Raw genomic sequence first — 27,840 nt, forward strand, 5'->3', positions numbered from 1 at the left:
CCGGCGTCCAGGACGACACCCCGTTTGTGGCCTGGGAATCTGGAAGGATGAGGCCGCACCTGCCGCGCTGCAGGGGGTGGGGGCGCCCAAGGCCGGGGCACAGGCGTGGGGGCCGGGGAGGCTGACGAGTCACACGAGGGCCCTTCAAAAACAGAGCTCACAGCCAAGTTCTCGGAAGGCACAGCAGGGTGGGCCCGTCTGACTCATTACTTTTTAAGTGAAAAACGATTGGAGTTACAGCGAAATCTGTGAAGACATCACTCTAGGTTTCCTGGTTCTTAAAGATCGGTTAGTCCTTTGTTCTCAGAGTATCAGAGTCCTTCCAAGAGCCCGGGGAAGGAGGAACCGAGGGCAGATTACAGTTGGAACTTCCCCCGAACAAAGTTAAGGTCATTTCAAAGTACAGCCTGCGGGCGCGGTTTGCAGAGCAGCAAACTGAGGTCCCGCAGTGTTTCCAACGAGGTTTTATTTTAGTTCCAATATTATCAGCAATGATACAGGAGTAACTCAGGCAAGTATGTCACCTTAAGTACATCAGACAAGAAACTCACTGTGTCGAGCAGGTCTCACACTCCAGCAAAGGAACATAAACACAAAGTTAGCAGCATTAAATTAAAGTGCTTTTTGCCACACTTCTGCCGGAGTCTTGTCCTCAGTGGGGAACATTTCATCCTACTTACTGTGTAAGAAACTCAAAATTCCATTTATTGCCCAGGGGCTACATTCAAAAAAATTCATGTTTAGTTTTTAAGTAATTTCTTTTCCCCCCGATAAAGCACAAAATTCACTGGATTGTGTGACCCTGATTTTTCCTGACACTGAAGTGACCACCACCTGGGCCTGGCAAAAAGCTCCCAGCATCCCCCTGCCGTGCGGCGGTCTCGGCAGAGTCCAGCACGTGTCCCACACAGCAGGTGCGCTCAAGGGCTGAGACAAGCGGGCACCTGGAGAGGATGCCACCTGCGTGGCCACCGGCGGAGAGCAGAGGCCACCAACCCATTTCCCAGAAGCTGGCGGGCGGGGGGATTCAAGAGGACGAGCCCCACCTCTTTCTGGGAGAGAGGACCTGCTGGTTTCTAGGAAGTTCTCTGACCTGAACTGCAAAGGCTGCTTGCCCCAGTTAACACCGTGGAGACAGGAACCTGCCCCCACTCCAACCAGTAACAATCCCAAACTCAACAGGAAACATTTCTCAAAGTCAACACGAGGCCCAGATGGGGGTCAGTTAGAGCTCTGGGGGGCAGGGAGGCAGGGAGGCTGGCCCTCCCACGCCGTCCCCCACCAGCTGCAGCCGCGGAGGCACAGGAGGCTCAGCCCAGAGGACTGGTGGCCAAGGGCGGCAGGGGCGAGCCCTCCCTGTTCCCCATGGACTCCACATTCCACCCCCCACCTCCCCACCTCCCCCCACCCTGTCCTGGGCGACCCCCACCTCCCCTCCCTCTACCATCCTTCCTTCTGCTACATCCTTGAACGTCCTTGAACCAAACCATCTCTGACCAACAATAAAACCAGATGACACGGGCTAAGGAGCGAGACCGGAACAAGGGATGCAGTGAGAGGGAAGCCGAGCCCCGCGCCGTGCTACCGGCGGCAGCTCTCTGCACGCGGCCCCACCCTGCAGCCAGTCACCTCTGCACCTCTGCGTCACCCGCCCCACCGCACAAGGCTGCCTCGGCCTACAATCCCCACGGCCCCACCTCCAGGACGTGTCTGCAAGGTTCTGCCGACAGAGCGAAGCGTGCAAGCGGAAGGGCCAGGCTGACACACAGGCAACAGCCCTCCTGCGATGGACTCAGCCTTTCTGGAACTTGTTCCTATGCAACCTGGGAAGAACTCAACCCCCCAAGGCGGCCTTGCTCTGCATGTGCTGGGGTGTGCGGCAGGCGGGGGTGCTGGGGTCGGCGGTAGTGTCAGCGGAGGAGGGGGCCTGCGTGACAGCAAGCAGGCATTCTGCGGTGCGGGCAGTTCCCAGACCCCGTCAAGCACTCGCGGGACTCTCCACCAGCGCACCTGACAAAGCAGACACTCGACTCCCTGTACCATGCTGTCCACGGTCATCGTTACAAGTCTCCTCTAGGGGCACAAGCCAGGTCTTCCTGCAACAGCAGGCGAAGGGGGAAGACCTAGCAATTAAGGGCTCAAAACGGTATGAGACGGGGGGTGCTCTCGTTCTCGGGGCGGCGGCAACGGGCAGGAACTGCGCGAGAGCTGCTGGGAGCCCACAGCGCTGGCGGCACCGCCCTCTCCACGAGGCTCCGGCTCTCGGCTGCCCACTATCTGCTGGGCTGCAGGTACTGGTGCGTGAACATGTTGAGCTCGCTGTCCAGCCAACCAGCTTTGTTCCTGCAGAGAAAAGGGTGTTTTGTGGCACTCAGAGCCGATCACAGGTGACAGTGTCACAGGCCAAGGGCTGTTCTAAGCTCCCATGACGTGGAGCCTCAATCGCTCCCACTGCACAGATGAGGAAGAGGCCAGAGACGTTACGTAACTTCCTACAGCCACACTGTAGCACTGGAGCCCAAAGTCGAGCTCTTCGGACCCTCAAGCCACACGCTTGGGTCACCTGACCACAGGCAAGTCCCTGAACTGTCTGGAACTAGGTTTTCCTGCTTCTCGGAGAGGGGCTGCATTGCTGGATCTGCAGCCCTTACGGCTTCACCCCATCCCTGTTGGTGACAGCAGCAGAGGCAGCCCCCACCACACACACACCCTGTGCGTCGTTCCGCGTGTCCCTAAGAAAGGACTGACCCAGCTGGTGGGCGGGGAGGGCACATCCACACAGCGAGGGAGGGGAAAGTCCACTATGTGCCAAGGGGTTGGCACTGACGTCAGGGGCAGAGGCAGGAAGCACAGGGTCCCCGTGTACTGATGTTATCTGGGGCTGAGCGGGCCGAGAACCTTTGCACACCACTTTTAGGTTCAGCTCTGTGGCTATCATGAAATCTTGCTCCATTTTATAGATGAAAACAAGGGGACCTAAGAAAGCTCTGCAGTCTGCCCGAACATGAGCACCTGGGCCAGAACCCAGGCCTCCTGCTCCTGAGATTGATCCTCTCCAGGAAAGCACTGACTTTCAACAGGGACCCACCCCCCCGGGGGGGGGATGTGGGTGCCAACACATGCCCTGTCCATCACCAGGGACCTTACGCAGCTCTCCTGTGGGTAAAAATGCTAGCATGCCCCCGGCCCTGGGCTCCCACGGAATTGGGAGTGAAGCGTGCAGCAGGTCCAGCCCAGGGTTCCGAGTACACAGGAGACAATGAAAGACAATCAACATGCAAAGTGTCACAGAGTGCTGGAGCCACACACACCTATTCCTGGCCTGACCATCTCCTACGGGACCCCAAACAAGTTCCTTAACTTCTGGAGGCCCCAGTTTTCCCTTTTAGAAAAAGGAAAGGGGTCACGCGAGCCCTTGAGGTTGAGTGGCACAGCACCCCTCAAGTGCCAGACACATGCCACTAAGGAGAAGGTGCCTGTGACCTGGAACCCGACGGTACCACACCGCCTGGCTCCTCCACAGCTGCCACACGGCCCCGCTGCAAGCATCTGGAGGGCAGCGACTCAACATCCTGCTGGACCTCCAGCGCTGGCGCCGTATCCAGCACCCAGCAGTGTGCCACCTGACATAATGAGGTTCACGTCCACACCCAAGACAGACAAGCAGCGGAGCACCCACTGTGCCCAGCGGCACACCAGAGCCCCCTGGCCTCCCAGGACAGCCTCACCTGAGCAGTTTTGCTTTGCTCTGGAGTGAATCGAGAACCTCAATTTTCTTGTTCATGGCAGCAATTTCCTGCTCCAGGTTCTCCCGGGTGACGTCGACTTGCTGGCACAGATGAGCAAAGGTCCCAGACAGTTCCCTGAGGGAGAGGGAATCGGGATCAACCGGTCCACAAGGCTGTTTTGCAGAACATGGCACTGGCTAAACCCAAGCGAGTGCAGGGCAGCAGCCAGCCCACGTGTCAGCCACTGGCAGCTCGGCCCCACACCATCCCAGTTCCGCAGAAACTTCCCCACCCCTGCCAAGACCGTGCAGGTCACAACCACCACACGCACAGCATCGGCACCATCGGGACAGCCAGGAGCACCCTGGCTTGGGCACAACAGTCCAGGATTCAGATCCCAGCTCTGCTGTGCATCACCCAGTGGAGGGGGAAAGAGACTACTCTTCCAGGTGCAATTTCTCCGTTTGGAAAAAGGAGACGCCAATGCAAACAGCATCTATTTCCAAGGGTTCACAGAGAAAATGGAAAATTGGGGGCAAGGTGCCTAAAAAGGGGCTGACCACACAGCGATGTAAGGCAGGCAAGCCAGCACTCCCCTCTAGCAGTCAGGCCAGGCAATCCAGCCCCAGCTGCCCAGAGCTGTGCCAGGAAGGCAGGGCCGTGGCTCAGCAGCTCACAGCAATGCCTATAAACCAAGCCCTTCCAGATCACCTTTAATAAATGCCACAAGTAACGTCCCTGCTCTTCCCGTAGCCTCCTTCCTTCCTACCTGGTCCCAACCCAGCACATAAGGTGACCCCAGACAGACCCCTCTCCCCGTCCCTGGTCCCAGAGCCGACACTGCACAGCTCAAGGCCAGGGGCAGATGATGTTCGGGACCTGAAGGTTTCCAGGCCAGGTCCACAGGAAAGCTAGAGGGAAATCCTGAACCACAGGAGGTGGCACTAGTGCCTGGGCACTGGGGGGGCCACTCACTGCTGGACTTGGTGACTGCAGTTGGAGCCAGTGTAGCTGATGATGAGCTGTAGCTTCTCGCTGGCATACTCAACAAACTGGCGCTTGAAGGCCCTCTCCTTGGCCTTGGTGGTCCAAGTGAGACGCTCGTAGACATACAGGAGGCCATAGAGCCCAAAGGAGAGGGCGATGAGCCTCCAGCCCACCGCCTTCCACACCTGCAGAGGCACAGGGATGAGCTGACGCAGACTCTCTGCCGTCCTCCTGCCCATCCCCTCAGCCTGCCATAGCCAGGACCTTCCCAAGACCCCCAGTTCAGAAACAAGGGTAACTCAGTGCTGGCCACATGACATGACTTGTGCAAAGGTGGGGGGTAGGGAAGTGGTGTTAGGACCAGAAGCATGGACCCACTCAGAATTCTTAAAGACGAATGCAGGCATGCTGTAAAGTGACATTCCGTCCTGACGACACTGACAAGCATTCTGCATTTCGTTGCTCAGTGGGTGGCTTCTGTTGGCCTGGTCTATGATGCTTTGGTTCAAGGCAGTGCGGTTACGGTCAAAGAGCAGTGGATGTGAAGCCAAAAATCACGGCTTCAGCGCTGCCTGTCTAATCCTGGTTGACACCTGGGCAAGTTTTTAACAACCTATCTTCCCAAAAGATGCATAATGCTCTTCACCCAACTCTCAGGGTTGTTTGGGTAAAACAGGATATTTAAAAGGGTCACATGACCAATAGGGACCCACATCCTACCAAACCTCTGCTAGGTCATTGCCCATGAACAAAGCAGCACAGCATGCACCAGCTACAGAGAGGAGGGCAAGGGGCCCCAGATCTGTCCCACTGCAGCCTTCCAAATGGAGTACAATTCCTGGCAGTTTTGTTACCGCCACACCTGCCACCAATGTGTAGCTCTAAAAACCATGGCAGAAAGAGCAAGGCCATGTTGTCAGGAAAGCTCAACGTGTTATTACCTACTCTGGCCTCTGTGTGTCTTGGGGTCAGGACTGGGGAGCACCCCAGTTATCAAGAAGGCAGCCTGCAATCTCAGGCCTTGGAGTGGAAAAGGAAGGGCAAGAAAACCAGGAGACAGGCAAGGGTTCAAAGCCCAGCCTGGGCTCGTTGTCCTAAACCCTTTAAGTTCTGCTCTTGGCGTCCCCTCCAAAGAGAAGTCCTGGGCACACCCATCTCTCTAGAACCCCGGTCTGTCCATTTCTCAAGTCTCTTCCCTGACTGTTGTGTGGTGCAGGCCCTGCTGGGGACAAACACGGCTTGAGATCACAGTTCCAATCCTAACTCTATGCAAGGTTGTCCTCCTCTGGGATTGGTGCTGTCTAATCGTCACATTAGTGGACTGAGACCAAAAGAAGTCAACAGATACACACTAAAGCTTAGTCTACAGCTCTACACAGCTACCTGTGAGACCACAGTGAAAAGTCACTGGTGGACGTGAAAATGCTCCGCGCCCACTGTGACGCACTGAGCCAAAGCAGGAGCCCCCGCCTGCCTGCCCGCCTGCCCACAGCCTTCCCAGGTGGGCCTGTCACTGACCACGCCTCCGACAACGAGAATGCCCATGGAGGTCCTAGACGTCAGGGAGGCCAGGCCGGTGACCATGGAAACCATGAGCTCTTCTTGGGTGAGGGAGCCCTGCGGCAGCGGGGGCATGCTGGGGTTGGCTGGCGTCAGAGGGATGGGGCGCTGCACCTGAAGAGACATGACAGGAGGACTAAGAACACTTGGTGAGCCTCAGGGCCAGGTGTCCGGGAACAGGGACACAGCGCGGCTCTTCAATTTCCAAAAGGCAATAAAAATAAGCTCTGTGTGCAGCAAGGAAGAATTTAGGCTTCATGACAGATGCGCCAGCCCCAAGGGAGCACTGGCCAGCCCCCAAAGTGTAGGACGTGCACCAGGAGCAGAACACACAGTAATTCAGTGCTGTGGACACGAGTGGTTTAAGATCTAAATTGAGAAACATGTTATGTAGATAAACCTAAAACTTCCACATCTAATACTTACATACATAATAAGTTTAGCTAATGTTTTAAGTTTCATAAATATCAGTGCTTAGGGTAAAACTCGACTGATTTGTGGCAAAATTTGGCAGCACAGGTGCCATGGCTGTTATGGCAGGGAACCCCCTTCAGAGCGATCCCTGTGGGCACGTCGGGGTGCCTCAGTCAGCTAAGTGTCTGCCTTCAGCACAGGTCATGACCCTGGGGTCCTGGGATCGAGCCCCCTTTGGGCTCCCTGCTCAGTGAGGAGCCTGCTTCTTCCTCCCCACACCCCCCACTTGTGCTATCAAATAAATAAAATCTAAAACAAAAACAAAAAACCGGTCCTGGTTTCTGCAGGCAGGGTGCAGACGGGCCTCCAGCAATCCCAGGGTGAGGGCCACTGCTTGCCTGGTCATTGTAGCCCATCAAGGCCCGGCGGCTGTTCTTGGGACCCAGGAACCTATTCACCAGCATGGTCCACCCGAGAGAAAAATGGAACTCGATGTCCTCCTGAAAGTCAGCACACAGCTTGTCACAGTTCAGGTCGTAGCTGAGGGAGAAGCACTGCCGAGGGACCAGCATGTCTATCTGACTGCGCACGGACGCAGGAAGGAGGGGTTTCAAACCATCTGTCAGGAAGGGAGATGAGGAGAAGCCACGTCAGCTCGGCCCTGGGCCACACCGGTGCCCGGCCTTGGAACAGAGGCTGCGCCAGCCACCGCCCAGGGTGCTGACGGTGTGCGAAGAGTGGGCTCGCGGGGCTGCAAGTGGCCCTCCCCAGGGCCCTCCACACCTGCTGACACTTAGGCCCCGTGTGAACTGAAAGCCTGGCCACACCTCAGCCTGTGACTGTCCCACAGGGTAACCCCGGACGGCTCCCTGTGGGGACTGAAAGCACAACACACCCCAAGAACCCGAGCGTATTGAACTAACTCGTTGTCAAAGGTGACAGACAAGGAAAGGGAATCATTCTGAGGACTGGACCCCAAAGCGGGCCTCGGGGCATCCCAAAGGCCCCGGCCGCCAGCCCCCAGGCACTGACCTATCATGTCCTGCTGCATGGCTTGCAGGGAGCTGCTGATGGCCGTGGAGCAGCGGTCGGACATATTCCGGCCCAGTCCCTCCTCTATATGGCGGTGCAGTTCCTGAATCCGGAAGGGAGAGGTTAAGAGAAGCAACCCCACCTCGGGAGTCCCTTCTGAGGAGCCAAGGGACAAGGAAACCCAAGGCTGTCAGCCCGCCCCCTGCAGATGACCTCAGAGTGCTGAGGGAAGCCCGGGTCCTGCCGCCCTGGCTGAGGGGCCCTGAATCACTGTCCTACGCGGTGATCCCACCCAGTGGACAAAAGGGACAGAAGCGAGCCCAGAACACGGGCTGCCCGACGACTCACGTTCTTGTAGACCTTGAGGACCACTGGGGAGGGGTGGAAGTCCATCTGGTAGTCGTCCACCAGCACAGACAGGCGCCTGATCTCTTCCGCCATCGCAGTGGACACCTGCGGGACAGCAAAGCACACCGTTCGGGCTGGAGGGCGACGTGGATCCGTCCTGCGGCACCAGGAGAGCCTGAGCGATTCTCACCCACCGCACAAGCTTCCCCGAGAGCCGGCAGGCTCCTCGGCTCACTGACGGCAGGGCAGCTTCGCAGGGAGAAGGGATGTTACAGATGGGAGGCCCAGAGGACGAGGACTTGCCCTGGGTCACACAACGGACCAGGGAGCCCTTGGCGGTGGGGGGCACTATGCGCCCGAGTCAGGGCCACAACTTCCTTCTGGAAGGCTGAGAGGCCCCAGGATGAGGACGCGTGTACTCTTTCACCTTCCCAGCACCCTGGACGCTACTTGGAGCCCAACTCTCCCCGGAGCAGCAATCCTTACCTGCCTCTCCACCTCCTCCGTGATCTGCTTAATCCGCAGCTTGTAGTCCTGAGCCAGGAGTTCCAGCTGCTTGTCAATGAACCTCAGCCGCTCTTGCCGCTCTTCCCGCATTTCCAGGCAGTAAACCCTGAGAGGAAGCACGTGGTTTCAAGAGCGGGTCCCCTCCCAGCCACGTGGAGGAGTGAGGGGACACCGGGAAGCCTGCGTGTGGCCCTGCTGTGCCTCAGCAGTTTCACACTCATGCCCAGAGATGCGCTCTTGCCCTTCCCAGGTGCCAGCCACGCACTCCGAGGTCCTCCCAACTCCCTCCAACTTGGGAGAGGTGGGGGCGGGTGGGGCGGGTGCTTTCAGGGGGCTTACAACAAGTTCTGCTCATTAACATAGGAAAACAGAAAGCTCAGCCCCACTAGTCATCAGGGAAATGAAATTTAAAAAATAGGTACTACTCTACACAGGCACAAGCCTGACAAAGTCACCGAGTCTGAAGTGCGGGCGAGGCTCGGGGAAAGCAGAGTCCCAGCACACACTGCTGGTGGGACTGGGAACACACGCAGAGAACGACAAAGGAAAACACGGTAAAACTGAAAATGCGCACACCCTGAGATGAACAGTTCCACCTCCGGGAGTTAATCTCAGACAGACTCTTACAAACGTGCACAAGCGGACACGTAAACTGGTGCCCACAGCAGCAGCAGGATTTGCAATAGGAAAATAACAGAATCTAAAAAGCAATCCACGGGAGGGGTGCCTGGCTGGCCCAGTCAGTGGAGCATCCAATGCTTGATCTCTGGGTTGTGAGCCCCAGGGTGGGTCTGGAGATTAAATTTGAAAAAAAAACTTAAAATGAGGTATAGTCCCAAGGGAATACTCTATGCCAGTTCACAGTGATAAACTCCAACTCTGTGTAATCAGCAGGGCAGGAGGCAAAACCAATGCTGAGCAGAGAGAAACGCAAGGTGCACCAGCACGTCCAGGACAACAGGATGTCTGCATATTTAAAGCACATACAAGCAGCGTTACAGATTCTTCAGAGTTTATGTAAAAGCACTTTTTAAATGGATAATGGCTACACACCAAATCCACGGTTGTGCTTGCCTCTGAGGAATGGGCAGGATGACGGTGGGGTAGGGGCTAAAGAATTGAAAGGTATTTAATGGGTTTTTTCTTAATTTAAAACAATATAAAGCAAACATTGAAGGAAGCAAGATGCTTTCATGTTATTCTCTATTTTCCTAGATTTTAATTTCTACAAAAAAAGGTTATTTTTATAAAATGAGTGTCCTGGGTGGGGCACCTGGGTTCACTCGGTTGAGCATCTATTGATTTCAGCTCAGGTCATGATCTCTGGGTCATGAGATCGAACTGTGCATTAGGCTCCACGCTCAGTGGGGAGTTTCCTTGAGGTTCTCTCTCTTCCTCTGCTCTTCCCTCTACCTCTTTGTCTCTCTAATATAAATATCAAAAAAAAAAAAAAAAAAAAAGAAAGAAAAGAAAAGAAAAGAAAAGAAAAGAAAAGAAAAGAACAAAGAAAAATCCTGGAGGAGACACCTGGCTGGCTCAGTTAGTTGGTGGAGCACACAACTCTTATTCTCCGGGTTCTGAGTTTGAGCCCCACAATGGGTATAGAAATTACTTAAAATAAAATAAAATCTTTTTTAAAAATTACAAATTTGTCCTGCTTTAAGCTCTGAGAAATGCCGTGGTGCTCAGTGTGGTGCCACGCTGAGGCCTCCACATGTGCCTGTGGGGCAGCGTTTCAGGGAACCACGAGGGACAGCCAGACACCCGAAGGCTGTCTTCACCAGGCTCCTCCTCATGGATCCAACTAGGCCTGGTGGCAACCCAGGCACTCGGCTCTGCCGGCCCGTCCGCAGGCGGGGGTGAGGCGATCACTTCCCAGCACTGCCCCCCGTGGGTACACCACCTTCGGTTCTTACCGCTGCTCCTGTGCCGCTATGTGCAGGGAATCCATGATGAGACGCACCGCTTCCGCAATCTGCTTGGCCCGGACTGTGTGCTGCTCGAATTTGGTCTTCACTGCCGACTGGGAGATGCACTCCTGGGACAGACAAGAGGTGCTGAGGAGGCAGAGGCCACCAGGGTCCACCAGCCACGGCCCAAGCTCTGGCGTTCACCACCAGGGACACGGCTGGTGGGCGCCGGGGAGGCACAGAATAACCAGATACCGGAATCAAAGGGCTCACCTCAAATCTCCTTTCAAAATTCTGAAACTCAAACATCCTCACTTGGAAGCCTTCTGCAAGAGCGCCCCCTAGGAGAATTGCACCACGTGAGTCCGGAGGTAACTGGGGCAAGGGATGAAATCCCCCAAAGTCAAGCAGACCGGGCACAGGGCTTAAAACAGTGGCCAAGAAGCAAAGAGCTTCTTGCTCAAGGCTCTTCCTATTGCCTCACTCTCAGAACCAGCTTCTAGAAGCAGACTTAGCCTAAACATCAGGGGAAAGGAAGTCCGTTCGAGGGTCACCTCCTTCGGGCATGCCCTGGGCCTTCTGGATCCTGGCGTTGAGCACCTCCTTGGCAGACACAAAGAAGATGCGGTCTCCGGCCTGGCCTCGGTCCACCACACCCAGCTCGTCCACCAGGAAGCTGGTACAACGTTCCATGTGCTGCCGCCGCACCTGAGGCCCAAGCGGATGGCTGAGACCAGGTGGGGTGCCGGTGGGCCCCTCCTGACGGAGCCCACAGCCCCCTGTGCCTTTCTTCTAAAGAACAGGTAATATAATAGAGTCACGTCCACTATTCCAAATGTACACACACACGACCTCATCTCCCACCGTCAGTTCTCTAGCCACCACGGTCCCCAAAAGCCACATGACAGGGGCTCCTTGGGGTATAGGCTGCCACAACTATTTCATGCAAATAGAAGCAGAAATGCTGAAACATGCGGGGCGCCTGGGCGGCTCTGTCGCTTAAGCATCCGACTCTGGAGCTGGGCTCAGGTCATGATCTCGGGATCCTGGGATCAAGCCCCACATTGGGCTCTACATTCAGCATGGAGTCTGCTTCGGATTCTCCTCACCCTCTGCCCCTCCCCACCACTTGTGCTCTCTCTAAAATTAAAAAAAAAAAAAAAATTAAATTAAAAGGAAAAAGAAAGGCTTAAATATGCCCCAAACTGCCCCTTGTGAGAACCAGCACACGGTCTCACTGTGCTGCCCCAGGAGGAAAGGAACCCATGAGCCAGGTTCCAGGAAAGGAACCTAACCTTGGGCTCCATCCTGCCAAGCCGAGTCCTCCCAGGGCCTCGAATATGAAATGAGTGGGCGCCACCACTGGAATATCCTTTCTAGCTCTGAAATCCCAGGGTTCTCCTGCCAGCTGCTTTCCTCGTTAGCCCATTTCTTCCTTTCAACAACTGTGTCACATCCACCTCTCAGGCGAGGAGCGTCCCAGTCACTGCCTGGCGTCAGCTGGCGGCTGTGCACTTCATCCCCCGTCACCAATCTAGCACTCCCGTCTCTTCCCTTTCCTTCCACACAGAACAAGTAAAAAATTATGAACAGTCAGGGAGGATCAAGTATTCTCCGCTCCTCCTCCTAGCTTCTTTCCTGGCTGTCTACCGAAGGCTGAGCCTGTTCTACTGCGATTCACTCTTTATGAACCGAAGTGAGCACCGGCCTCAGACAAGGGAGCTGCTGACGTGCTGCGGACGCTTTTCAGACCCGGATGGCAGCCATCTCAAGAGTAGAGGAAGCCGGGGAGGGGAACGGGGGAAGTGGCGGGAGCATTCTCAGAGCCTTCAGAGGACACCACAGGGACCCCAGGGAATGCAGGGGAAATCCCTGGTGGTGAACTCAGTCACAGGCTGGAAGAGGCCCTGGGCAGACACATGGGCGGCACTCCCCAGACTGGCGAATAAAGAGCCACCAACCTCTTCCATGTATTCAGGCTCCGAAGCAGACGCGTCCCAGCGGTTGTTGAGGATGAAGATGTTTGGGCGGGACAGGCGCTCACTCACCTTGTGGAAGAACTGCTTCTCCTGATGGGGGAAAGACCTCAGTGTAGGAGGGGTTTTGGCGGCCAAGGCCCTGTGAGCCTCATGCCCCCCTTCCCGCTCAGCTGGGTTCTGGGGCACAGGAAGAGGAGGAGGAGGGGTTACCGTCTGCATCAGGGTGGACTCTGAGTTGGCCACCAGCACGAACACATCGGCGTCCAGGCAAAACTTGTCAATCCAGCTGTCCAGCTCCGTGGTGACATCGATACCAGGGCTAGGGGTGGTGGGCACACTGTCATCAGGCTCACACACGGGGCCCTATTCTTGCTCTGCACAGGCCCAAGGGCAGCCAGGCAAAGGGGTACAAAGCCACAGATCTCAGGGCAACCCGGCCTGACCTTTACTGGAAGGATATTTACTTTTCATTTCATACCCTTCTGGATGGTTTGAAAATGTTTTGTTCCATCTCTATGCCACTTTTAAAGACAATGATTTGTGGAGATGCCTGGGTGGCTTAGTGGCTGAGCATCTGCCTTTGGTTCAGGTCGTAACCCTGGGGTCCTGGGACCGAGTCCCACATCGGGCTCCCTGAGGGGGACCTGCTTCTCCCTCTGCCTATGTCTCTGCTTCTCTCATGAATAAAGAATTAAAATCTTTAAGAAAAAATAAATAACCATTTGTAACTTTACCCTGGAAATACACAATTAAGATAAAATTTTGCACGCGAGTCCCATAAGCACTATAGTGCTGTACTTCCCAGAGGAGTTTTAACCCGACCCCAAAGTGTTCCTTCAAGAGACGCAGAATACCACTGGACCCCACCACCACCAGCTCCCACCTCTAACATGCGCACCAACATTGGGTTGAGGCTGAGACCCTGCTTAACTTTTGGGCGCCCCCCCACCTCTTGACAGACCATCACTGGGACATCTCCAGCGCAGTGATGGCAATGGATACAGTAACCAGCCCCCAGGAGATCCAGTGGACAGGAGGACCTGGCTGCGCCAGTCTGAAAAGCAGTCTGTTTAAGCAATGACAGGCCCTGGGGACCCTGGCCCGGATGACACAGAAACAGAGACCTGGGGACTGCCCGTTTTGGACCCCAGGGAGGCTATTTCCCTCTTACCTGTCCATGAGTACAAGGTCATCCTTCAGAAGCGGGCACTTGGAGTTGGGCCACATCACACTCACCAGGCTGCCAGCGTGCAGCTGCTCGTCCTGGTGAAGGGCATGGGCCAGCTGGTTCACAGTCTAATGGGGGAGGAGGGAAAGGAAGAGAGCTCAGGGCTGAGGAAGTCACCAGGCAGGAGGCTGCCCGTGCAGCTTGGCACGCACGGTACGGCAGCCCAACTGCAGCCTGACCTTTTTCCATTTCACACAAAAAAGCCAAGAGCTGGGAGCTGAAAGTCAGAAACCACTATTCTTCACTCCTCTCTCAAACTTCTTTCTTGGATGTTGTCCTAAAGCTGCGGTTATTCGGCACTGATGAGCTCTTTATGAACTGAAAGCAACATCTGGCCCCAAACAGGAAAGCAAATGGCTCTCAGAAAATAAACACGGACAGGCCACTAGCTGTTGATTCAGAATCAGAGCCAGAGTGAGAACCGCTGTCTAGCAACCGCTCCGGAAACGGGGCACAGGTGCTCTTCACGGCAGAAGAAGGGGCCAGCCCCTCTGCTTGGCATCACGCAAGGCACTGGGGCCTCCTGACTCCCGGTGCTCAGGGTCTTTGAGCCTCCCTGAATCCCTGGCACCTCCTCGACAGCTCAGCTCCAACAGGGCTTCCCACCTCCCTCCATGGGGGGCACCGCTGTCTCCCAGGGGCTGCCAATGGCCGGGTCACAAGGGACGTCCTGGTTGGTCTAAGCTCCAAGGCTGCCAGCACACCCAGGGCTGCGCACTCCAGCTGGTGGGGACCCCCACGGCACCCTCACCTTGACACTCCGCTTCTCCTCCGAGCCCTCTGTGAGGAGGAAGGCCTCATGACCATCTGTGCCTTCGACCCGCAGGAAGCAATTGGTGGTGTGGCCGATCCCAGAGGGCAGAACTTTGTCCCAGAGCATGGCATTGATCACGGTGCTCTTCCCGTTGCTCGTCCTGGAAGGGGATACGGGCCATCAGGGAAGCTCCGGCACTGCAGGCTCCCACAGCGAGGCTGCTGGCCCCGAAGCCCAAAGTCTCGTTCTCTGCGGGGGCACCAGTACCCAGCCAGGCAGAGCGGCGGGTGGACAAATGCCTCTGGCCGGTGCCTGCGATGTGCTGGTTCATCACGGCAGCCTCCCTGCTAGCGGCTCCCGCTGAGCAGCCCCAGCACGCAGACACCAAACCACTCCTGGAGTCCGCCGGCCGCTGTAAGCCCCTGGCATCACCGTGGACACGACCTGTGCACCTCTAAAGGGGAACCCCCTCGGTTTCTACTGGAAACCACGGGCTCATCCCTGGGGCGGCCTTCCTCAGTCTGAATGACCTGAGCTGAATGACCCCAACATCCCTGGCTTTCCACCAAAGGCCTATTTTCTTGCTCTTCTCTCATCATGTTCCTTCTCACATGTGAAGCCCCACACTTCAGTCCCCAGGGTAACTGTCACAACTGGGGAGATGACTGGATCGCTCTCGCCAGTCACACCCCTCTTCTACCTTCCGGTGAAGTGAGGGCCACATCTCTGAGACGAGGTTGTAGAAATGACAGCCCCGAGGAGTGGAGGACCACACCTGAGGTCAGGGCCACGTTGATCTTCATAACGAGCATGGTGACCTTTATTTATTTATTTATTTTATTTTACTTTCAAGATTTTATTTATTTATTCATGAGAGACATGGAGAGAGACAAGCAGAGACACAGGCAGAGGGAGAAGCAGGCTCCCCGTGGGGAGCCCAATGTGGGACTCGATCCCAGGACCCTGGGGTCACACCCTGAGCCCAAGGCAGATGCCCAACCACTGAGCCACGCAGGCATCCCTAGCATGGTGACCTTTAATAGAGGTTCCTAAGTGCATGTGACTGATTTACCAACCCTCCTTGCCTATCTATAAATCATACATTCCCTTTGTAGGAGAATAGAGAGCCCTGACACGTCACAGAACAGGCATTAGACCTCCTGCATAACCCTTGAGCACTGAAAGCTGTAAACAGGCACCACTATATTTACACAGAATCAGAAAATGTTATAGGCCCCTACACCTTCTCACTGATGAATGACCCTGTCCCTTTAAAACCCTCTTGGCTAGGGGCACCTGGGAGACTCAGTCGGTTAAGCATCGGACTCTTGGTTTTGGCTCAGGTCATGATCTCAGGGTCATGGAGCCTGCTTAAGATTCTCTCTCTCTCTCTCTCTCTCTCTCTCTGCCCCATCCCTGCCCTCTCTCCCTGAAGAGTCATTAGGCAGAGTGCCTACTCCTCAGATAACGCCTGTGTGTATATGGCATCCAACCTGTCCAGGTGCCTTCTCCCTGTGTTAGATTTTAACTTTTTTGAAGGCACTATGATAAAATAAGAAACGTATTTGTTTTTTATCACCCATTCCTGGCACTGAACTCTGAAAATCTTTAGAATTTCCTAAGTGACAGGAGTGTCTTTTGCCTTTCGTGGGAGCCCCTTTTGAGCACTCTTGTGCCTATGCTGATGAGCAGATCAAGGGTGGCTCCCTACTCTCAAAATGGGTTGGTCACCAGAAAGACCAAATGAGAGCACTGGAACTTTCAGCCCCACACACCAACTTCAGGGAAACGGGGCTGTGGATTCAACTCCATAAAAAATCTTGAACAAAGTTTGATGAGCTTCAAGGTTGATGAAGGCATCCACATGCCCGGAGCATAGTACTTCTGGACCTCACCCTGTGTACCTCTTCATCAAGTTGTTCTTCTGTGTCCTTTATACCAAACCAGTATATGTAAGTCAGTGCGTCCTCAGCTCTGTGAGTGGCTCTAGCAAATTAACCAAACTCGAGGAGTCACAGGGAGGTCCACTGTACCGCCAATGGGAGAGAAGCACAGGATTCCCAACAGCATCAGAAAGGAGGCCAGTCTTGTGGGACTGGGCCCTTAACCTATAAGATCTGATGCTCCCTCCAGGAAGACCGTGTCAGAGCCTAGTTCCAACTACAGGATACCCAGGGTCTGCTGAGAACTGCAGAACGGCTCAGGGGTGCAGGAAACACTCCAGACCTCTAGTATCTACTAGACCTCAAAGTGTAACAAGGAGATCAGTTGACTACAACTATAAAATTCTTGGAAAAAAACAGAGGAAAAGGGCAGCCAAGGGTGGCTCAGCAGTTTAGCGCCTTCAGCCCAGGGTGTGATCCTGGAGACCCAGGATCGAGTCCCACGTCGGGCTCCCTGCATGGAGCCTGTTTCTCCCTCTGCCTATGTCTCTACCCCTCTGTGTCTCTCCTGAATAAATAAAATGTTAAAAAAAAAAAAAAAACAAAAACAGGAAAAGCCTCAGGACACTGAATTAAGCAAATTTTTGGATATGACACCGTAAGTACAGGCAAAAGAGAATAAATGGGACTACATAAAAATGAAACACTTCTGTGCATCAAAGAACACAGACGACAGAGTAAAAAGACAACCCTAGGAACAGAAGAAAATATTTACAAACCTCATGCCTGGTAAGAGGTTAATATCCCAAAGTGCCCCCTCTCTGTCCAGCCAGGAAGAAGTTGTGAGGGCTTCACAGACTCACCGGCCAAAAAAAGCCACTTTCATGTGCCGCCTGGCCAGCACCTCACTGATGCCCCTCACTTTGGACAGGTAGCCTTTGACGTCCAGAACCTGTTCTTCTGTCGTAACCGGGTCCAGTTCCGCATTCCTGTAGGTGTCTGGGGGTTGAGATTGAAAATGAGTTACCGCACAGTCAAGGCAGTTCCACAATCACAAGCCTGCAGGCCTCAGAGACCAGCACTCCCTGCCATCGCCTGCCAAAGGCCGAATCCCTACTGTGGGGCTGCAGCCTAGCAGTTCCGAACAAGGCCTGGAAGCAAGACTGCCTGGGTGTCAGTGCAAGGGAAATACTGCTTCTCCCCTCCTCCAGCTTTGCGACCTCAGGCAAATGAACCTTTTGGCGTTTTAGTCTCCTGACTCTTAAAGACAACAGGAGTGCCTTCCTCCTACCACTGTTGCAAAGATTAAATGAACAAAATACAGAAAGTAAACACTCGAATGTTAACTGCCAATCACTTGTATGTATTTCACTTAACGAACACAGTTTCACTACCTACCAGGCACTGTTCTCATCACCTTCCAAACACAGTCTCACTCACTCCTTGTCATTTCCCGGTCACACACTTTTTAAAACGGCAGAACCAGGACTGGGAGCCCATGCACCTTCGCAAGACCCTTCCTGATCCACCCTGTTTACTGCTCTAGCCAGGCCTCTCACCAGCCCCATCTCACATGGCACCTCACCATGTCCCCACCCTCGCCATGCTGCCTCCCCATTACTCCGGGCTTTGCTCAGTGCACCCCAACCCCTCCCTGCACGGATCCACTACCTTGAGGTGCTCTGGCTTACTCTCACTTAGCCTCGAGCCTAGCATGGACTGCACAGCCCCTGGAAGCCCTCCTTGGCTCTCCCCAGCCTGAGTCAGGTTCCTTGTTTGTGCTCCCAAAGCACGCTGTACTTCTTCCACCTTCTGCTTACCTCACCATGATGTAACTGTCAAGCTCACCTGCATCATCTCCCGTGTGGTCCCAGCACTTAGCAGATGCACAATACTGGCTAAACTAACAGGTACTAGGATCACTTCACTGCTTTTTCCCAGTGGCCTTGATAGGCAGATGAACAGATGATGGGAACAACTGAGCAAGATCCTGCCCCATCCCATCTAGTACTCACACCAGGAAGGCTGGCCCACGTACATGGGTGTCTGGCCCCTTGGAACACGCTCACTGCTCAATGGCCTGAGTGTTTATGCCCCTGCCGTGGAACGGGTCATGATGGTGCAGCCCTCATGACTGACACTAGTGTTGGTATCAGAGACCCAGACAGCTTGCTAACTCCTGCCATGTGGTTACCAGGGACGGTACAGAGGAAAGACAGCAGTCCGGGTAGGTAGCCCTCGCTGGACGCCAAATCTGCTAGTGTCCTGACTTTGGACTTCCCGGCCTCCACCACTGTGACAAGTAAATTTCTCTTGTTGATAAGCTACCTCCTATGTGATATTTCTGTCACGGCAGCCCAGGCAGATTAGGTTAGCTGTGAACCACTGGGCCGACAAGGGGCACTCAGGGACCACCCAGTGAGTCTCCTCCACATGATGCCATGAAAGGAAGTGACCAAAGCAACAAGGCCTCCCAGGTCCATTGGTCACCTCAGCCTCAGACCATCAACATTCCTCCCACCTAAGGGCACAGGGGCGAGGCCTCTGGAATGCACCCGGAAGGAGCTGGGCTCTTAAGCATGTGGTCACACCTAAAAGAAACAGCCAGTACACTGACTAGTCTTTAGAGTCCAGTCCCAAGGCAGTCACTATGCCCTCCCCTGGCCAGGGCAGTCCTAAACACGTCTCAGGAGCACTCCAGCTCCTTCCCTCCAACAGGAGAGGCCTCATATTCAATCAAAACACCCACTCCTGATGCCAGCACAGAAACACACTCATTAAGCACATACTCATCCACAGCACCACCTCAGGAAGTGGCTCAGAGCAGCACCAGTGGTCAGCTTGGGCTCTTGGAGGAGTGGCCTGGTCTCCCCCATCTCTCCATGCAGTGCCAGGCACACCTAAGCTGCTCCAAATAAATGGCTAATGAACTGGAATAATTTCAACTACCAATCTTGTAACTTTAAAAATCAGATTTTTGAATTAGGAAACACGTAGGGAACGCCTTCTCTTGCATCAAGCACAACGCTAGGCAGGACATAGAGAGTCCATTCTCAGTCTTTGTTTGCTCAGGCTGCTCTAATGAAATGCCACAGACTGGGGGGTTCATACACAACAGAAATGTACTGTTTCCAGTTCTGGTGGCTGGAAGTCTCAGATCAGGGCGTTAGCCTACTGGGGTGAGGGCTCTCTCCCAGGTCACAGACTTCCCGCGGTACCTTCATGTGGCAGAAGGCAGCTAGAGCACTCTGCAGGGTCTCATTTACAAGGACACTAACCTCACTCATGAGCGCCCCCAACCATGACCTAATCACCTCCCAGAGGCCCCACCTCCTAACCCCATCCCATTAGGTCTTAGAATTCCAACATGTGAATTTGGGGGGCTACACTCAGACCATTGGCCTGGAAGTACCCCCTTTCTGCTGTAAGGGAGCCTTAAGAAGCGGCCCGTCATGTGAACCAACCAACCAGAAGCCAAGACTCTCTAGGAGAAAGTGGAGGGTGAAGTGTGTCCCCAGGGCATTTCCACCCAACCTGGAGAGTTGTGTAGACTAGAACTTAGAAAGCCCGTCTCGCCTGAGCGCCTCCTTCACAAACAGGGAAACCAAGGGCAAATGAGACTCAGCTACCAGGTCTTTGCTGACAATCGCAGACACAGGAGCCAATGTGTGCCTTCTAGACAGGGAGCTTGAGAAAGCCAGGGGCTGCTGTTGGCAATCGACTGACTGGAGCCTCGGGACCCCGCCCTCCTCTGCTGATCGAGCAGGGACTAGAGGCTGCACTCAAATTAGAAACTAGTGGAAAAGGTGCCAGTGACGCAAGTTTCCGATGCATGATCCCACTGACTATAAATACCAGAGAAAGAACACCCTGGTCAGGGACAACCAATGCCCACACAGGGCCTGGTATGCATGGTGGCCAGAACCAGGCCAGAGAAAACACCTGGGTTCAGGAGTCAGAGACACCCAGTAAAGCTCTGCTGTGTCATCTGCTGGTACTGAGCAAGTCTCAAAACCCCTGTCTGTTTGTCCTCTACATGGGTTAAGAGTCACCTACCCCTCACGATTCAATGGCACAGAATTCCTGAATGACGGGTCCCTTGTTTTTCTGGCCCCATCTCCCTGGAGCCCAATCCTACCCGATTCCAAGAGCAGAACAATCCTGAAGGTGACAACCTATCTGGGCAGGAGCTCCCCAACAGCCAGGCTCTACCTCCCCACCCCCAAATCCTCCCACCTAAATCTGGAAATTGAGAGATGAGTGCGCCTGGCCGAGCAGGCTGCCTGTCTCACCTTCAAGGAAGGTGGCGCTCTCCTGGATGTAGGCCCCAAGTTGCTCAAAAATGCCATTGATCTTCTTCTTGGCAGTGACGAAGTGCTTGAGTGGGGAAGCATTCACCTCAGCCATGTGTCTCTTGTCCTTCTTGACTGTGACGATGGAGTTGCACCGGGGGAAAAGCAGGGACATCGCGCTGCAAAAGAAGACAGTGTGAGGGAAGCCAGGGACGCCCAGCGCGGACGTTCCGCTAGGGCCGCGGCAAGGTGCAGTGGGAGGTCTGGGGCCAGCTCTGGGGACCACCAAGAGCACGGGCCCTCCAGGACTAGACCCGGGTTGGCAAGATGAGAGTAGGATGCGACCGCTGAGAACCTGTGGGCAGTTTCCCTGTCACAGGGTACAGGCACTCGGCTGGAGCCAAGGCCCTGCATTGAGGCTGGCTGATCCTCACCTACTGACCAGGGGCAGGCCCTGCCCGCACCGCCTCAGAGGGCCAGGCAGAAATCAGGAAGGGACACACGGAGAGCCCACCTCTCAGCCTTAGGCAGAAAAGCGTGACTAAAATCTCACTTCTTTCCTACACATCACACACCTGAGAGAAAGCACTGAATACCAAAAACAGTGAGAGCAAAGTGACACTCAAGGTCCATGACCCCCAACACACTCCCCTGGCCAGTGTGCTGTCCAGGTCACGATGGCCCTAATTCCTAACAGTCTTTTGTTTTCATTTTTAATGGTGGTTGGGAGTGGACAAGGATGGGTGATGCTCAAGTGACAGAGGTCTACTTCTGCTGTTTACTTAAAAACATGTTATCAGTCTCTTTCATTATAAACGTGTACCCTCTAGAAAATGTAGAAACCAAAGGAAAAATCCATAACCCCACCACCATTCTATGACAACCACTAAGAACACCTGCTTCTCAGCAGTCTGTTTCTGGGGAGGTAGCTCTCTTGCTCTTGATCACACACACATCTTTAGGGCTCATATTTTTCAAATAGCAGTGATATGTTAGGGGCTGTGAAGCTTAACTCCAAAGTTCTAGAGATCTTTGGTCAAACTCCAGAGAGGCAAACAGACCAGAGAAGGTGGCTGGTAATCTCTGCTCCCGCAAGTGCCTGCTCCTGCAGAACCCTCAGATCCTGGATGTCAAAGGGCAAAGGCTCCTCCAAGGATGGGGGTAGTGTGCAGAGCTGCGTGTGCCTGGTCCTATGGTTCCACACCCAGTAAATTCTTGTGGGCCACTCCCTCCCCAGCCGCTCCCGTCACAGCACATCAGCTGTCAGAGCCAGCACTCAGCACTCACTGCACCTGGGATGAGGAGGCTCACGAGTGAACACACACACACAAGAAATCTCCCAAGGGTGCCAAAGGTCACTGAACAAGCCCCTGAGAAGCAGAAAGAACATCTAGAGAAAGTGTAAAACAACTGAAAACTGGCTCTCAGGATTTAATCATCCCAGAGGGCAGCCCCAGTGGCTCAGCGGTTTAGCACCACCTTCAGCCCAGGGTGTGATCCTGGAGACCCGGGATCCAGTCCCACGTCGGGCTCCCTACATGGAGCCTGCGTCTCCCTCTGCCTGTGTCTCTGCCTCTCTCTGTGTCTCTCTGCCTCTCATGAATAAATAAATAAAATTAAAAAAAAAATCATCCCACAGAGTAGACAGACCCACAGGGAAATAACGACATTTCACCTAAACCTACAAATTACTTCCTTAATGCTTTCTAGGGAGACAGGAGAGACAAATAACTGTATGTCCATTTCTACCTTCCTCCTCAGTAAAACTCACAACTGATTTTCTTAGGGAGGAGGTCATGTGTCATGGACTTCTGAGGTCACGTGAAAGAAGAGGAATTGGGAAGAAACACCACTGGCTCCTCCAAAGCTGAAGAGTGCACTGAAATCAGGCTTCACATGGCCCCGCAGGTGAGACTCTCAAAGAAACAGGGGACGAGTGCAAAAAGAGGAAAGCATCAAAAGGAAAAGAAAAGGGGTACAGGATAGGGTGAGATACAGCTGTAGAGGAGACTGTGGAATCAGACAGAGCTAGGATCAAATTGTCCTCCTTCTTGGCCACATAAACTTGATCAGGTTAACCTCAGAGCCTGGAATTCTTCACGTGCATGACAAGTGTGACGCCACGCAGACTGAGGAGACACGGTACCTAGTTACAGGTAGTTTCACGTGTTATAAAGCAACAAGAAAAACTCCACTAGCAAGATCACATGACTCTCCCCTCAAATACCCAGCCTTTGGGGAAGGGCAGAGACATCACCACCAACACACCCAGGGCTCCCCCACCACTGCCATAGGGAATCCAGTAAACAGTCTGCTCAGGGCTGAGGATCTGCAGGGCCCAGCCTGAGAAGCGACTTGCTGGCAGGCAGAAAGTTCCCTGAGATCAGGGAACTAGAAGCATGTGTTTTCAAGTTCTGGGTCATTGTTGCCAAGCCCAAAGGATATAGACCCAAAAATGTTAGTGTTTAGTAAGTGTAAGATTCAAAGGCACGCACATTGTTCAAAGCTTCGTGGGTCAAGGTTACATGATCTGCTTGGAGTCACACCAGTCCAGAAGCTAACCTGCTCTCACCACTCCCCGGCCTGCAGCAGCGTGCCCCGGCCCTCCCTCATGGATCCACCTCCAACCCATCCAAACAGTCTGATTTCTCTGGCATGGTTAACTCCCAAGCTGAGGTTCTGTGTTTGTGTTGCTGCTTCTGGCCTGGAATCCTCTTTTTTCACCCATTTGGCATTCCTATTGTCCTTCTAGACCCAACTCTAGTGTCACGCTCTCTGTGAAGCCTTCCCTGACATCTCCAAGAAGGACATGCAACCTTACCAGACTTTTGGGTTTTTTAATCACACTGTCTCCTCATCTACCCAATGAGTTACCAGAAAGTCTGACAGAGTCGTGACCTACTTCCATTTCCACTTTCTTCCTCCACAACTGAGAGAGACATGGGTGAGTTAGTGACTGCCCCTTACTGGGAGTGCCTTCTTACCCTTCCATCCCTGGAATACACAAATCTACTTTTTTCTCAAAGAGCAGATTTTGGTGAATCATCTGTTCCTTAGTGTTTGGAGCTCAGGGAATCAAGAGAGTTGAACCTTTCATATTCCAAATCTGATCCTTCAAAGAGCAAGCTGGACATACATACATGCACAGATGGACCAAAGCTCCAGAATACGCACACACAAGCCAAGACAGGGTCCCCACTATCTTGGGGCTTTGCCTGCTGGCTTCCTATCCTTACAGAGTGGTAGGAAGCAGCTGGGTTCCTGTTCCTCCTCTGGGAAGCCCTGATGGGCCTTACTTTAGGGCAGGGCTCACCACAGGCATGTGGAGGCCAGTCCCCCGGGGCCAGCTGTGTCAGAGTAGCTCTACTATCAGCTATACATTATGTGGCATGCTTCAAGCTGTTGTGATAGCCACAAAATACTCTTCAAGTCATGGTTTCTGATAGTTTACAGAAACATTTCCCATAGTATGGTCCACAAAAATGTAGTACACCCAATGCTCCAGGTAAAAATTTATAGACTTGCTAGTTTTTCCATAGTAGAAAAAATTTATAAAACACTATATACCATGGTCGGCCTCCATCAGAGCACATGACCAAAGCAAAGACTTTGGAAAGGAAGGCCTGTTATAAAGACACTAGCTTAACTGTATTTAATGCAACATTTCACAAATGTATCCAAAGGAACTTTTCTTCTATGTAACAGTTTTTTAAATCCTGAGGAACATACTTTGGGGAAAGCCTCATTCATCCTGGTACTTTCCCTCTCCCGCCCCCAAGAAAGTGTTAGGGGCATGGTTATTAACAGATGTTAATCTAAGATCAGAACCAAACCCAATTCTCAACTGAAAAAAAGCTTGACCTTGACCTAGGCTATTAGTTGAGGAGTATTAGGCGTCTTGCACGTGGGAATAGCAGTAACAAAATTCACTGCATGGTGTGTTTGGATCCCAAGCATAGTCCCTGAATCCACACCACCTCCTTACCCAGTTTTATGCACAGCAACTCCTAGCAGGGAAAATAAAATAGGTCCACGGATCGTCTGCTGGCACAACTGGAGCAGAGGAGAAGCTGAGAAATTGAAACAAAAGAGTATACAGGGTAAAGGGAGCGGAGCAGACTCCCAGCAGAGCTGTGATAAGGAGCCAGTCTCTGCTGGGCAGAAAGGGGGAGGGAGGAGCCAGTACAGCAGAGAACAAGGGAGACAGAGACTAACTTCAAGGAGCCCAAAGATTCCAGCCACGTTTTGAACTGTCAATCTTTAAACAGGCTCTCTCCACTACCAGTGAAATCCTCCAGGAAGTAGAAAGGACATACAGTTTTTTTTTCAACACAGATTGGAAAACTCCCAACTCTGTGCAAAGATGACCCCATCCAAGATATGTGCCACTGGGTGGCCAGCAGAGCACACCCCTTTCCATTCAACCCAGATCCAGGGTGCCAGATGTCACAGCCACCACTTACTTTTTAGATAGTGAGAGACCTTCACAGGTTGGGCATCATGGGCATGCTGGAGTCAAAAATGATGATAAGAATCTGAGTTATCTTCTGTCCGGTCTCTCAGGTTGAGGTTGACTACTGATTGTGTTGACTCCACCAATTCTGACTTATTGGAAAAGAAAAGGAGCATGTCAACAAGCAGCATGTTTGAAAAAGCGCACAAAACATGTTTAATCACGTTGGAAGCCAAACAAACTCATCCCCGAGGGAAGCTTAGTCATTGGCCGCACTAGGATAGGATGTGAAGGAAGTGCCCTGGAGAAAAACACAACACACAGGTGGGGACAATCCTGCGTATGCACACACACGTGGTCAGCCATGTGCTGGTGGGAAGCAGGAGCTCTGGGTAAAGGCAGGTCGAGTAAAGGCAGGTCGAGAGAGGAGAGGAGAGGAGGTAGTGCAGGGGGACAAAGACTGGGCTTGAGGATTGTGAAACTGAGGCCGGGGGGCGGGGGTGGGGAGGAAGAAAAGTAGAACTTATTGAAAGACTAGGTGTGGGGCGACCCAGGTGGCTCAGCGGTTTAGCACCGCCTTTGGCTCAGGTCGTGACCCTGGGGTCCTGGGATTGAGTCCCATGTTGGGCTCCCTGCGTGGAGCCTGCTTCTCCCTCTGCCTGTGTCTCTGCCTCTCTGTGTTTTAAATAAATAAATAGATAGATACACAAATACAAAATAAGATAAATATAAATAAAAATCTAAATAAAAAAATAAATATAAATAAAAATGAAAATATAAAATAAATATAAATAAAAATCTAAAGAACTAAATATAAATGAAAGTAACAAATAAAATAAATATAAACAAATAAAAATGAATAAATAAAATAAATATAAATAAAATAAGTAAATAAAAATATAAATAAATAAAATAGGGATCCCTGGGTGGCGCAGCAGTTTAGCGCCTGCCTTTGGCCCAGGGCGCAATCCTGGAGACCCGGGATTGAATCCCATGTCGGGCTCCCGGTGCATGAGCCTGCTTCTCCCTCTGCCTGTGTCTCTGCCTCTCTCTCTCTCTCTCTCTCTCTTTCTCTGTGACTATCATAAATAAATTAGAAAATAAACAAGTAAATAAAATAAATATAAATAATAAATAAAATAAATATAAATAAAATAAATATAATTTTTTAAAATTTTTATTTATTTATGATAGTCACAGAGAGAGAAAGAGAGAGAGGCAGAGACATAGGCAGAGGGAGAAGCAGGCTCCATGCACCGGGAGCCCGATGTGGGATTCGATCCCAGGTCTCCAGGATCGCGCCCTGGGCCAAAGACAGGCGCCAAACCGCTGTGCCACCCAGGGATCCCTAAATAAAATAAATATAAATAAAATAAATATAAATAATGAAAATGAAAAAATAAATAAAATAAATAAAAATCTAAATATATAAAGTAAATATAAATAAATAAAAATAAAATAAATATAAATAAATAAAAATGAATAAATAAATACAAATAAGTAAATAAAAGTAATAAAATAAATATGAATAAATAAAATAAATATAAGCAAAATAAATAAAAACATAAATAAATAAAATATAAATAAATAAAAATAATAAATTAAATATAAGTAAAATGAATAAAATAAATAAGTCTAAATAAAATCTAGATAAATAAGTATAAATAAATAAAAACAATAAATAAAATCTTTAAATTAAAAAAAATACACGTGAAAGACTATGTGTGCTAGATGCTATGAAATATCTCACTTAATCTTCGATTCCTTGGGGCAAACAGAAGCTTAGAACCCTTTAAAAAAAAAAAAAAAGAGACGCAAGAGCCTGCTAAAAGCGGCCGAGCAGGGCCCTGCGGTCAGCCCCCCGCAAAGCGCTGGTTTTCGAGTCGGTGGAGCCGCCTTCCTGCACCCTCGCAGGTCGGGAGGGCGATCCTCTGAGGCTCTTCTGGGAGGAGGCGACAGAAGTGGCAGGAGGAGGGCGACACAGGGTCGGTCCGAGGGCGGCAGCCCGGCAGCTCGGTTAGGGACGAGCCCGGTTAGGGACGCGCCCAGCAGCACCTGCCCTGCAGGGGCTTTACCTTCAGCGGAGGCGTCAGACAAGGGCCGCCCCCGCCCGGGGCGCAGAGGCCGGCAGCGGCCGGGGCCGGGGCCTGGGGGCGAGCGCGGGCCCCCGCGAGCTGCGGGGACGCGGCAGGCGGACGCCGCTCAGGAGGCTGGAGGCGACACGGCGACGCGGCCGCGAAGGATGCGAGGGCGGGGCGCCCAGGACCCTCCGGGGACCCCCCCCCCCGCGGCGAGGCCGCCCGCCTGCCCGGCTCCCGACCCCCCGGCCTTCCAGCGTCCCCGCCGCGCCGCTCAGGACTCGTCGGGCCGGGCCTGGCGCGTCCCCACCCGCGCGGCGCGCTCGCCCTCTCACCTTCACCTTCCCGGCCTCGCGGCGGCCATCATGCCCCCGACGTCACCAGACGGCGCCGCCCGGAGAGAGGCGGGGGGAGGCGGAGGAGGGAGGACGCGCGCGTCACCAGCGCCGCAGCTTCGCCGCGCTGCCCCCGGTCAGTCGTGCGCGGGGGCGGGAGCGGGGGAGGCTCCGAGCTCAGCCCGCCAGCCCTCGCCACGCCTCGCGGGTCAGGGGGTCTGCGGCTCCCGCGCCGGGAGAGGCGCCTCCAGCCGGTGGGCTCACCGCCGGGAGCGTCCCAGGCGCATGACGTAAGCGTCGGGACTCCCGCTGCATCATGGGGGCTGTAGTTCCGCCCGACGCCTGTCAGGGC

The 27,840-nt window shown here is 53.2% G+C and overlaps 1 protein-coding gene across 6 annotated transcripts; it reads right to left on the bottom strand.

The window, feature by feature from the left end:
- Window positions 1-448: 448 nt before the first annotated feature.
- On the bottom strand, window positions 449-27,828 carry MFN2 (mitofusin 2). Of its 6 annotated transcripts, none has more exons than XM_026011938.2 (20): window positions 27,489-27,806; window positions 25,086-25,223; window positions 24,608-24,692; window positions 20,623-20,801; window positions 17,194-17,329; window positions 14,445-14,607; window positions 13,637-13,761; window positions 12,676-12,784; window positions 12,448-12,555; window positions 11,041-11,194; window positions 10,760-10,827; window positions 10,493-10,614; window positions 8,556-8,682; window positions 8,070-8,174; window positions 7,722-7,824; window positions 7,088-7,308; window positions 6,234-6,389; window positions 4,704-4,900; window positions 3,729-3,863; window positions 449-2,343 (listed from the first exon to the last, which is right to left on the bottom strand). In XM_026011938.2, exons 4-20 carry the CDS (start codon window positions 20,795-20,797, stop codon window positions 2,274-2,276), a joined length of 2,274 nt encoding a protein of 757 aa, XP_025867723.1. In that variant the 5' UTR covers window positions 20,798-20,801; window positions 24,608-24,692; window positions 25,086-25,223; window positions 27,489-27,806; the 3' UTR covers window positions 449-2,273. The 6 variants fall into 6 exon arrangements, with proteins under 6 accessions (XP_025867723.1, XP_025867722.1, XP_072607278.1 ...); XM_026011937.2 differs by having other exon boundaries at window positions 25,086-25,227; window positions 27,489-27,778; XM_072751177.1 differs by lacking the exon at window positions 27,489-27,806 and adding an exon at window positions 27,151-27,439 and having other exon boundaries at window positions 25,086-25,227.
- Window positions 27,829-27,840: the final 12 nt, after the last annotated feature.

Source organism: Vulpes vulpes, chromosome 2 (genome assembly GCF_048418805.1).
Source record: "Vulpes vulpes isolate BD-2025 chromosome 2, VulVul3, whole genome shotgun sequence".
NCBI lineage: Eukaryota > Metazoa > Chordata > Mammalia > Carnivora > Canidae > Vulpes > Vulpes vulpes.

Bases quoted from the DNA above. Each gene is read 5' to 3' on its own strand.
- MFN2 (XM_026011933.2), bottom strand. From the start codon at position 20,797: ATGTCCCTGCTTTTCCCCCGGTGCAACTCCATCGTCACAGTCAAGAAG. The intron at 7,309-7,721 runs GTCAGTGCCTGG...CCTTCCTGACAG, and splicing joins CATGCAGCAGGACATGATAG to ATGGTTTGAAACCCCTCCTT. The intron at 4,901-6,233 runs GTCAGTGACAGG...GTGCCTCTGCAG, and splicing joins TTCTCGTTGTCGGAGGCGTG to GTGTGGAAGGCGGTGGGCTG.